Consider the following 12,354-nt stretch of genomic DNA (forward strand, 5'->3'; position numbering starts at 1 on the left):
TAAATAAACGATAATGTTTTATTTATTTATTCTATTAATGCATATCTATTTATCAAAATATAGCTGTTTGGGAGAAAATATTTGCTAATTTACAAATAGTATAATATAATTAGTAGGTGACAGTATAGAAAATACTTGTTTTTAACCAAACAAATTATAGATATTTTTTTCACAGTGATACTTATTTGTTAAATTATAATTGATGATATGAAATAAAAATTAAACGTGATTAAATAGAAAAGTCAACCAAGTTTGTAAGTCATTTTCATCTGTTTATAAAATAATAACTACAATTAAGTGATTAAAAATATGTACAGTATTTGTTGGCCCAATTATCTTGCTACAGTTATTGGCTTCATTACCATAAGTTTTGTTTAATTTTTTTTGGTCTGTATGGTGTCCAATCCCTTCGTAAATTCTCGTGTGCCGGCTACACTAAGAACAATTAAGAAGAAAATATAAATAATATTTGAAAATTATTGGTAAAATTATAAAAAACAAAGTTATAAAAAAGTTTGCTATCTGATGTAATAATAAAAATATTATTTATTAATATCCTTAAAATACTGATGAAAAACTTAATATCCTTAAAAAATCTCCAATAAAGCTTGAATAATGAAACTGAATAGAATTTCAAACTATAAATAAATAAATTAGGCACAGGCCTAATGTAGGTAACACGTTGCTTCGCAGGACCAGTATGTAATAATAAAAAAATCATTTATTAATATCCTTAAAATACTGATAAAAAAGTTAATATCCTTACAAAATGTCCAATAAAGCTTGAATTTCAAGGCACAGACCTAACGTAGGTAACACGTTGCTTCGCAGGACCAGTACGAGAAAATGAGATTGAATCCACTTCGAACTGAATATACATATATTTAATTTATTATTTAAAACTAGAAAATTCAGCAGAAATAATGTTGGCAATATATATTTGTATTTACACGTTCTTATATATAGACACGTCTTACTAATTTATTTATTTTTAAAAAAAAAATCTCACACGGATTATTTTTTAAAATAAGAACTGTTTGAAAAAAGTAATGAATTAAAAAAATTAATATAACAGTGATGAAATAAATAGGTGCGTACGTTGACCTTGAAGTATCGTTGCATGAGGAAGAAACAATGGAGATGATAATGTCTATGATTGAGTTGAGACTTTATCATTTTACCTAGTTTCCAAATATATTTATAGGTTAGTGTAGAGACAGATGCAACATCGTACATGGACAGATTGATTTTGTGTTGTTGGCCTTTGGTTTGTTTATTTAGGATATAAAAATACTGAAATCGAAAAACAAGAGCACGTGCATCGGAATTTTCATTTAGGCTTTGTTCAGTTAAATCTGTCGATAGTTTGATACGTCAGATCCGCCATGGACGCAGCTTCGGAGACCTTTGTCTGATTTCCGCTTTCTTTGGTTTTCACTCGTAATGCGACTGAGTCCTACTCCGAGGCATAACCCTGTTTTTCCAACAAAATCTCCATTTCTCAGTCTCTCGTTCTCAAACCATGAAGTGAGTATTTTAGCTTTTCTTCTCTCTCGAATCGATAATACTGTATTAGTTAACTATGTTCATGCTCTGATGTTTGAAAAAAAAAAATGCACGAGCTATTCATGTAACGAAGGAAACTAAGAAAAGGGGAAATATTGTAAATGCAATGAATATGTGGTGTTTGAGGATATTCTTATTGAAGCTGTCTCTAATTTATTTGGCACGTTTATTCTTCCATCTTTTTCGGCTTTCTGTTGAAATCTGCATAATCTTTAGCTTTCGACTTTTATTTGATTCAGACAACAAGTATTGAATTGAAGTATGTTTATGTCCACAAGACTCGTTCCACTTGTCAAAATAACATAAGCGAATTTAGTTTGAGGGTAATAAATATGTTTCCTTAATTCAAATTCATATATCTAACAAGAGTTAAACTTTATCAGTGACTGTGAAATTTAGGGATCATTTGCGGCCTATGGTTCCTTCTGCACATAATAGCATGACATTGTTTAGGTTTATGGAGATAGTTGATTAATTAATCACAACTAAGACCAAAATATTGTATTGCTATAGTTTCTATCTAATGTATTGGGATTTTCTAAGCTAGGTTCTTCTTCAGGACAATGAATTGTTGATGGTTTTGAATCTATCCATGCGCTTCGGAACTCTTTTTTTTTTTTTTTTCTCTTATTACCAATCTTCCATGATTTGGATTAACTGCGTGCATCCTCTATAAATTTCATGGTTTCACTTTTGATTTTCTGAAATTTAGTTCTACAGAAACAATTTATGTTTTTGAACTCAGATTGATGCTGCTGATTATATGACTAGAACTTAAAGTTCATGGATTACATCGCATATCCTATTTTTAGTAGACCAGCAACTTTGCTAAGGAAATTTTCAATCTAATTATATTTTCACCCTGTTTAATCATGAAATAAACATGACAGAAACTCCAAGGCAGGAAATTGAAGTAAAGACACACAAACTTAGTTAGGAAAAACCGACTTTTATATCTTTCTGTTAGGTTTTTATAAGGAGGGGTATTAATGGGGAGACACAATACCAATTCTGTCCTTTTCTGTACCGCCGTTGTTTTTCTTAACGGGACACGCTTACCTGGAAGCTAACAATACCTGGAACCCTTGTTAGGTTTATAAGGAGGGGTATCATTGAGGAGATACAACACCAATGAGATCTGAGCCTAACCACATAAGACACTGACACCACTCTCAACCCAAAACCTTAAGGCAATGGGTTTATGTGGGTTTGTCTTTATTCTTATATAGTGCTCTACTTTCTCAATTCTAGTCAATGTGAGACTTAGACTCACACTTAGATTCCTAACAATCTCATACTTGGATTTCTAACACTTTCGTGTTTGGGGGATCCATTACGGGGGAGCCTATTTTTGAGGCACTTACACTGAATAATTTATATTGTAGTTGGACTTTGAAAGTTTGTTTTTATCCTGCTACACTTAACATAGCTCTAGACAGAATTTGTAGCAAATTAGGCTTTGTTTGAAGTGGAATGTCATAAATATTCGACATTCAACTTTTATCAATATTCCTTGACAGGCTTCTTTGACTTGAAACGCGGTACTTGAATAAAATTAGACTGCAATGTAGAAGCAGCATTGTAAGGGTATTCTGGTTTTAAAACTGCCACAGTTTTCCTTCATTCAAGGTTTTAAAATTGCCACAGTTTTCTGCTTTACTTTCCTATCTGCAGCTGATTTGCGGCTATGGCTTCCGTGTGGATTATTCTTCATTTATGTTTTTTTTTTCGTAGAACGAGACAGATCTTTGGTGTGTCTCTCTCCCTCATTCTTATCAACCTTGCTGCTGTAATGGAGAAGGCGGATGAAAACCTTCTTCCATCTGTCTACAAAGAAGTTAGTGAAGCATTTAATGCGGGGCCATCTGACTTGGGTTACCTCACATTCATAAGAAACTTTGTTCAGGGACTGTCTTCTCCTCTGGCTGGTATACTCGTTATCAACTACGATCGCCCAACGGTTCTTGCTATGGGCACTTTCTGCTGGGCGTTATCTACAGCTGCAGTGGGTGTTTGCCACAATTTTCTGCAGGTTGCATTCTGGAGAGCAATAAATGGCTTTGGTTTGGCAATTGTGATTCCAGCACTCCAGTCTTTCATTGCTGATAGCTACAGGGACGGAGTGAGAGGAACTGGGTTTGGATTGCTGAGTCTCATTGGTAACTTAGGAGGCATAGGAGGTGGTGTTGTGGCTACTGTCATGGCTGGAAAACAGTTTTGGGGCCTAGAAGGATGGCGATGTGCATTCGTTTTGATGGCAACTTTGAGTGCATTAATTGGATTCCTTGTTTTACTATATGTTGTTGACCCAAGAAAAAGATTTCCTACCACTCGAGATGCTAGTGAGAGTTCAGACAGGTAATGACATTTTACTACTTCATGTGGCATTTAGCACAACTTACATCTCGAACTCTTGAAGTGTGTCTCCAAGCTATCTGTTATATTGTTTTCATCCTCATGAATAATAATAATCAAATAACTGAATGTTTTGTATCTCTTCCTATTGTAATTATTGGTAAATAATCTGCGTGTTTTTAGCAGAGATGATTCTATCTATAAAGGCAATGCTAGTGCAGCATCAATCTGGATGGACTCTTGGGCAGCCACAAAAGCTGTGATAAAAGTGAAAACATTTCAAATAATTGTCTTACAGGGCATTATTGGGTCACTGCCGTGGACTGCCATGGTGTTTTTCACAATGTGGTTCGAACTAATTGGTGAGCATGAAGGAACTTTTGTTCACACAATGATGCTACTAATGCAATGTAGCAATTTGTAAAAGTCGTATTTTTCTAAAAGTTGTACTACAAATTAAGTCATTTATCGCCTTCTCAAAAAGTCTAAATTTTATCTTTTATGAGTTCTGAGGATTATGTACTAGTTATGGAGGAAAAGTTTTTATCAACTTGGTTGACATGATAAATTGATATTGTGCAGGTTTTGATAACAATACTTCAGCAAGCCTCCTTGGTCTTTTTGCCATTGGATGTGCCATGGGATCTTTGATAGGTGGATCAATAGCTGATCGATTAACACAAGTCTACCCTCATTCTGCTCGAACCATGTGCGCACAGTTTAGTGCCTTTATGGGCATTCCATTCTCATGGATTCTTCTCAGGATGATCCCTCAGTCAGTAAGTAGTTTTCTTACCTTTTCTGTGACCCTCTTTGTGATGGGTCTAACAATCAGCTGGAACGGTACGGCTGCAAATGCTCCTATGTTTGCTGAGGTAGTCCCTGTCAAGCACCGTACCATGATTTATGCATTTGATCGAGCTTTTGAAGTCTCGTTTTCTTCTATAGCGGCTCCGCTGGTTGGGATTCTTTCTGAGAAAACGTTTGGCTATAACTCAAAGTCCGTTGATCCCATCAAAGGATCTTCACCAGAGGCTCTTGCCTTGTCAAAGGGCATTCTTTCCATGATGGCTGTTCCATTTGGGTTGTGTTGTTTATGCTACACCCCTCTATATTACATATTTAAGCAGGACCGTGAAAATGCTAGAATGCTTGCTGTGAAAGAGGAGGAGATGATGTGAGACTCACTTGTTTAAGACTGATAGATCATGTCAAAAGGAGCCAGTGGAATCATCTTCCGCAGTACACACGAAACCAGTGAGACCTACTTCGAACAATGACCTCATTTTGATTTTGATTTTAAGAATCCAGATTAATTAATCAAGCTCTCATGTCGTGGCGAGGCTTCTTACTGAGGATTGAACTACTTTCTGACTTCTTAGCCATTGCTTATTCTTGACATGGTATATCTAGCTGAATGATCAGAAATTTCAGGAAATTAGGATAATGAAACAGGCCCACACATTTCTGTGTTCAGATTGTTTTCCTAGGATTGTACACTATAAAATACACACAAGTAAATTTGTATGGTTGGTACACGGAAGAATCCTAATGACAATGAAGCACTTTTTGAATGGATTCAAGTGTTTCACTGTATTTGGTTAAAAACTGAATACCCAGAGTTAAAAAAGCAGCGAGCACTTTCAACTCCACTGGGTGCATAGACGTCTATCGAAAACCATAAAAAGAAGCTACTAGGTAGTCAAATCAACAAGTCTTTACATGTCTGAGTGTTACTAGAAACAAAGCACCTAGCGCGTTCTTTTTATTGGACTTTTGACGGTAATAGACAGAATATTTTGAGTGGGGCAAGTTTGAGAGTTGACGATGAGAAAAAGGAGCCGGAAATAATCATAAAATGCCTTAGAAGACATTGAGCACGGTAAAAGTAATGCAAGGAAAACAAAATTCTAACATAAACAGCTGAACTCATTTTCTGCTTGGTCCCCTTTAGAATAATACGTCAACATTCAATAAAGCACAGGTTACAATAATATTCCACTTGTTTGGCTTTAAACGCGTTTCTGTTTGGCCTGTTGCTCCACCAAGAAAAATAACAGCACTGACAAAGAAAAATCCAATTCTTTGATTTTACAAACCAAGGACCTTCAAGCATTGATAACATTTGAACAGGAACTTGAAGGCATTGAGCAAAGGTCTAAGTACAACGAGGGAAAAAGGTTTGCCCCACATACCCTCCTGACATTGCCCTCCTCACATTACATTCAAACAACCTTGGGTTCTCTCTCAACACAGCTGCGGCATCGTGATTCAGTGGATCCTCGTAATTTGGTTCCTGCACACCAGATGAAAGAATAGATTATTGTCAATTCAAAAGAGGAAAAAACCCAAAAGCTGAAAAACCCACAGTCATACCGTAAAGAGATGATACAAGCCATAGATGACAGTGTTTATATTAAGGACAGGTTTCCAATCTTCTCGTAAGATGTTGAGACAAACATTTCCTTCCAAGTCAATATTTGGATGATAGACCTGCATATTCGAGACAATGCTACAAATAAATTTATGTGTTGAAACGAAACATGAGAACAATCCGTTTACAAAACTAAAAATAAACCTATACCAATCCGTCTACCAAAACTAAAATTAAATCTGTACCGCTGTGTATTTATACAATGCACGAATTAGAGTAAAAAAGTTAATCAAGTCCATCCTACCTTTGTCTTGCACTTAACCTTTGGCGCTTCATGTGGATAGATGGGAGACACTTGAAAGGAAAAGAAAAATGTGCCACATCTGTAACAACAAACAAGGATGTTGGAGATTAATAGCTCTTTCTCAAAAGGTTTTTTCATCTTGCAAGCACGGTAAAGATCTTACCGGATTGAAAATTTTACTTATCATTTAAAAAGGAAACACATATGATGAACAAATCAGAGGGGCTTGAATTCCTTCAACAAGAATCAATTAATGTTTGAAAGCAGAGTTGAAAACTGTATGGAATTTCCTTACACGTAATATCCATCATCGGGTCGAATTGAAACCTCGAAGTTCATCAGGTCATCTTTTCCGTTGGGGAAATGTATGGTACAAGATTGTGGTAGATTCAGCTCACTTATATCTGAAAGATGTAAATACAAAACTGTTATGACAACTTTCATAACAAAATAAATGGCAAAAACTACAGGCTAAGGAAAGGTTGATACAAGAAACCTCCCAGAGAAGCAACTAAAAAACCGAAGGTACTAGAGAAACATTTAACAATTGGTAAACCTTTGCAGGTTGGCGGCCCATAAGTCTGAAGAGTATGTAAATATAAAATATCACGCTTCTAGTGATCAGATAAGCTTTCTGTTTATCCGATAGTGAAAATAAAGTAATTTCATGGTCATGTAAACTGAATTACAAACTTAGAGATAAAAGTATTCCTCAATATATACAGTTGAAGACTTTACCACTCTAGAACAGGGGAGAAAAACTAATTGGACACCACCTTCTCAGTCTGTCTCACAAAGAAAATAGGTTAATTTCATAGTTCTTAAAGACACCAGACCAACGGGTTCAACTTGTTCAACCCTAAACCAGTCAACGGTCCCACACAAATAACTAATTGATAAAACACCGCCTGCTCAGTCCCATGAAGAAAAAGAGGTTAATTTCAAAGTTATTATAACAAACCAACCAACCATTTCAACTGTAAAACAGTCACTGGTCCCTAAAACAACTACTAAAACTGCACTAAAAGTGAACAGGAACTGGCAGAATCAGTCATAAACCGCTGATTCGTTTTGCATTTTTTAAACTGATTTATAGGATCTCATGCAGTTGTACATCCTCGCCATATGCAGAGTTTGGAAATAGCCATCTGTTTTTATGAGAAGTGTTTTTCATCACGGTTAGACTATTAACCTTGAACTGGTGTTGTGATCGACTCAATGACTATTTTTCAAAACATTGGTTATTAATTTACTTAAAAGCTATACTGTAACATGAACTTGCAAAAGTTTCTTTTGATATCAGGTTTTTCCGTTTTATTTGTTAATATACTGAAATGTATTATTTCAAAAATTATAATCCGTCAATGGCAAAACCTTCATGTTCCCCCTATAACTAGGCAGAGATACTACAGTATTTTTTATTTTATTTTATACTCCTCTGTTGTATACCACATTTCTTTTTAAGGGCCATCCCAAAAAGGACTAAAACAAGTTTAATCTACATGTATTACAATATGTCCTTTTTTTCATATTAAAATTTCAGTCTAAAAAAATAATGTAAATTAGAGTTGGCTAAAAGTAATAGGCAAGAGTCTAGATTACCTAATCAAGAAGAGAATAGCACAAAAATCATCTTGCAAAACATCCTGACTTTATAACATGCAACAAGTTGTATATATTTAATATGAAGCAAGCCCCTTCAAAATTTTACTTTAGTTTGTTAGATCAGAAATAAAATATCCTCTAGACAATATTTCTGTAGATTATGATTTTAATTTTCAACCTATGTAAACTCAGAATCCCTAGTAACTGAAAAATAAAGTTGGAAATCTTATATTTGTTATAATGAATCCGTTCATATTACTTCAGTCTTCTCCCCCGCCTGTGCCTCAAGACCAGGCCCCAGCAAAACTTCTACCTCATTCAACATCAGGTTACACAAACAGTTTTTGCATTGAATTTTATGGCTCACAGTATCTGACGTCCGATCAAAGTATAACATATTAACATTAGACCTTTCGTTTTCCTCTTCTTGCACTCTACATTTCCATTGTTTTGAAATGCCACACAAATTGGACAAAGTAAAGCATACAAGAGCCACTCCAGTTAGTAAAAAGAAGAAAACCTTTGTGAAGACGCAACTCGCCAGCACTTTGCTTCTTAACGGGTGGTCCACCACCTGCATTTTCCGCAAGTTCTCTCTGTTTTTCCTTTACTTTAAAAAGTTTAATCATAGTCCTACAAGAATGATGTCAGCTCCAGCATTAGATCACATTTTATCACAGTCTATGAAATTATCCAAGAAGATCAATTCTAAACATTTCGCCTTAAGCACAATCATATTTACATTAAAATGACAAAACAAGTATATTTACAAGCTTCCTAACAACCTTCTCCTTGAAAAAGAAATAAGACATTCACAAGCCTAATAGTTGAACCAACTACTTGTGCACTTGACCTCACCCTTCTCTACGGACAATAACATCGAAACCGCGAGGACTTTCAAGTAGGAAACACGATCATACTTTTAAGATAACAAATCCAAGGCAAAGAAGCATATAGAGCTACTCATTTAGAATTCTTTATTTTCTTACAAACTCTAATGACATGTGATCAAAAGGTAACCCTGAAAACAAAAATATACTGGTCCATCACAGAACACTGCGATCTAGTAAACTAACTAAGAAAATAAAACAATATACAAAATATTTTTAAAAATACAGAATCCAACACAGTAGTAATCAAAGGTGGGCTAAATCCATAATTACTTGAAGCAATTGAAAAAGAAGCGAACAGAAAACCCTAAGACAAAGAGATCGAGAAATCAGATATAAAGGGAACAAGAAAATGGAGAAAATACAATAATAGTCAAGAGAATAAGAAGAAAAAGATGGAAAAAAAGAAGAAGAAGAAAGAATCAGATATGTAAGCAAGAAAGAACCTGACTGAAGAGAAAACTCAAAGTCGAAGAGATGATAAACAGTTTCGGTGTTTTCGCAGCTCAGCTGCACGTTCTGCAGAACCTTAGTATCTTTTTAACTATTTTACCTTTCGCCCCAAAAAAAAAAAAGTCTCCTTAATCATTATATGGTCTTATTTTTGCTGATGCATAAGGCATTTTCCTTTTTCTTTCTTTTTTTTTTAGAACAATATGTTGCTTCTTTTTAACGCTGAAATTTGTCTTTTGTTTTATTCATTATTATCATGGGTTTAATTTTTTCATGTGAAATGCTGTTTCAGTTTACACATTTATATTAAACATTTGGGTAGAAAATTGCATTTACTATATTTTTATTGATTAATAATGTACAAATATTATAATCGACCATGAATAACAAGAAGAAGGATGGTAGAAGTTGTTGTAAAAGATCTACTAAACATAATTAGGTATTCTAACCTTTTTTTTAGTTTAGTTTAAGGCTTGTTAATGAGACCAATCACTCTTCAAATATTACATCAAAATCATTAAAATAAGACAAATGATGATATCATAAGATAAGAGCATAGTGTTGAGGGAAGAAAATTATGGGACCTTAAGAAAAGTGGTTGATTTCGACTATTGAAAATATGAGAAAGGTCTACCACAGAAAAAGACCTATGTTTACTAGATTTATGTCAGATTCAACATTTTCATAATATAAGTATAGGTTTTTGTTAAACAGATTAACCTACAAGATGAATCTCACAATATGACATTAAAAATAAATTTTATTTTTTCAGAAAGAAAACAAGTATTTGATAAAACTATTTTAAAGACGAGATCAAACAAGAACACAAAGCATATAGACTATTTTTTATTTTTAACTTTTTGTTTCAACAATTGAAATTATATTTGATCTTTTGTATCATCATAAAGTTCACTAAAAATCACAAATATAAAGTATTTTTTAGCAACAGCTTAAAATTTCAATACAATACAGATAAGAATTCGAAGTATTGTTGTTTATCTAATAGATTCTTCGTGATCACGAAAACTAACTTACATATTCCTAAATTACAAAAGAAGTTAAGTGACTAAATAAAACATTACAAAATAAAAAAACATTACAAAATGCACTTAAGAGATGATAATTTAAGGTTGATGTGTGTTTATTAATGTATTTAATTGTACATAAACATCTTCAAGAGTGTATGTATAATTTGAGAGATTTGGTGAAGATAAATTAAGTTATCACCGTGCATTAAATGTATTAAATATATTTCACTAACTTAATTTTCTAATAAAATAAAGTAATTTTTTACTTAACTATAATTGACAAGATTTTTTTTTTGTAAGTAAATTTGACAGTTAACATATATAATTCTTGTATTTCTACCTTTGCTACTTAAAACATGTTTCTTAATTATTCTTTAAATGACATCTCATATTTGCTTCAGCATATTGATTCATTTTATCAAATAAAGTATAAATTAATACTCAATCCTATATTTATAATATACTTAATGTTAGCATATCAGGCATATTTGTAAAAAAATATTCTATTACATTACAGTACATACAAAATAATTCAACATATATATAAATAATAGGAGGAAATTGTAATTACTAATAAATCTATTTGAGTTAATAATATAACACGTTTACTAGTTTTTCAAATGTCTTAACAGCATAAATCTTAAAACACACTCATTGCGATATATAGTAAGAACATGTATGATAAATGAATTGTCTAAAGAATTGAGATAAGTTAATATACAAATTACAAATTTATTTAAAAAGGTTTTCACGAATTAATTTATTCATAATTTTTCTATTTATTAAAATATTAACTTCAATTTTTATTTTTTGAAAAAACATGAGAAATTTATCCAATAAATACTCTAAATCATTATGGTTTACATGTCTTGTTAGATGATCTTATGATTTATTTATTTAGCTTGTCCATACTACCTAAAAAACTTATAGTTTCATATGCAATGCAACATCAATTTTCTTTTGATACTCCAAATTGTCTAATATTTTTCTATCTTATATCTACATACATAATATTGGAATGAAAAGTTACAGAGCTTTTTGAGATATTTAAATAAAAATATAAGCTGTGACTTTTTTCCCATTTAGTTAAATAAAAAGTAAGAGAAAATAAATAAACACATGCTTGCAATTACATAAAAATTTATAATTAAACCATAAAAAAATATTATTTTTATATTTCTTAGATAGTTGTCATTTGTACAAAATTTAAAAAGTTTCTTAAATACCCTATCTCACTACATAATAATATTTTTTTTAATATTCTTTTTTTTCTGGTCACTTTTTAAATATCAATATAACTTTTTCGAAATATTTTTTACATTTTTATTATGAATTAAAAAATGTTAGTAGATAAAAATGAAAAAATATAATATATAATTTATTAAAGTACATTAAAAATAAATAAAAAGAAAGTATTTTATTTATTGCGAGTGAAAAAGGATTGGAGTTAATACGTGTCTCTGATCCTCTCTGATCCACTCCCAACCAACCCAAATACATGCATAGGCTGAAAGAAAAAGAACCAACTTTATTTTGGTCTTCTCAATAAATAACACGAAACACAGAAGCATAGGGACAAAAGTCACAGAAGAGAACCCATAAATGACAACAGATTCCTTCTCACTCAAAACTCATCCAATGCCACATTCTATCTTTGTCGTATACTTCTTGGTGTTTGTTGGGTTTCTCTCTTCTTGATTCTCAACTTGTCACCATCTATTAAACAGTGTTTGTAGTTAGATTTAGTTTCATTTTTTATTAAATCATTATTTAAGAGAA

General features: G+C 32.5%; 2 protein-coding genes across 3 annotated transcripts; one reads left to right on the plus strand and one right to left on the minus strand.

Annotated features, from left to right (window-relative positions):
• Positions 1–1,098: 1,098 nt before the first annotated feature.
• LOC114173015 (probable L-galactonate transporter) lies at positions 1,099–5,504 on the plus strand. Of its 2 annotated transcripts, none has more exons than XM_028057204.1 (4): positions 1,099–1,527; positions 3,301–3,924; positions 4,105–4,283; positions 4,504–5,504. In XM_028057204.1, exons 1-4 carry the CDS (start codon positions 1,523–1,525, stop codon positions 5,100–5,102), a joined length of 1,407 nt encoding a protein of 468 aa, XP_027913005.1. In that variant the 5' UTR covers positions 1,099–1,522; the 3' UTR covers positions 5,103–5,504. The 2 variants fall into 2 exon arrangements, with proteins under 2 accessions (XP_027913005.1, XP_027913006.1); XM_028057205.1 differs by having other exon boundaries at positions 1,100–1,527; positions 4,108–4,283.
• Positions 5,505–5,832: 328 nt separating this feature from the next.
• On the minus strand, positions 5,833–9,674 carry LOC114173017 (NEDD8-conjugating enzyme Ubc12-like). The gene is made up of 6 exons (XM_028057207.1): positions 9,541–9,674; positions 8,725–8,837; positions 6,895–7,003; positions 6,600–6,678; positions 6,298–6,414; positions 5,833–6,217 (listed from the first exon to the last, which is right to left on the minus strand). The coding sequence occupies exons 2-6, from the start codon at positions 8,831–8,833 to the stop codon at positions 6,080–6,082; spliced, it is 552 nt and encodes a 183-aa protein (XP_027913008.1). The 5' UTR covers positions 8,834–8,837; positions 9,541–9,674; the 3' UTR covers positions 5,833–6,079.
• Positions 9,675–12,354: the final 2,680 nt, after the last annotated feature.

This window comes from Vigna unguiculata, chromosome 2 (genome assembly GCF_004118075.2).
Source record: "Vigna unguiculata cultivar IT97K-499-35 chromosome 2, ASM411807v1, whole genome shotgun sequence".
In the NCBI taxonomy this organism is placed as follows: Eukaryota; Viridiplantae; Streptophyta; class Magnoliopsida; order Fabales; family Fabaceae; genus Vigna; species Vigna unguiculata.

What these genes read in the sequence shown, in the direction of transcription:
- LOC114173015 (XM_028057204.1), top strand. An exon ending in GCTAGTGAGAGTTCAGACAG is followed by an intron (nt 3,925 to 4,104) that starts GTAATGACATTT and finishes GCGTGTTTTTAG; the next exon opens with CAGAGATGATTCTATCTATA. An exon ending in AATGTGGTTCGAACTAATTG is followed by an intron (nt 4,284 to 4,503) that starts GTGAGCATGAAG and finishes GATATTGTGCAG; the next exon opens with GTTTTGATAACAATACTTCA.
- LOC114173017 (XM_028057207.1), bottom strand. Translation starts at nt 8,833, where the DNA reads ATGATTAAACTTTTTAAAGTAAAGGAAAAACAGAGAGAACTTGCGGAA. An exon ending in CGAGTTGCGTCTTCACAAAG is followed by an intron (nt 7,004 to 8,724) that starts GTTTTCTTCTTT and finishes TACATCTTTCAG; the next exon opens with ATATAAGTGAGCTGAATCTA. An exon ending in AGGTTAAGTGCAAGACAAAG is followed by an intron (nt 6,415 to 6,599) that starts GTAGGATGGACT and finishes TCGAATATGCAG; the next exon opens with GTCTATCATCCAAATATTGA.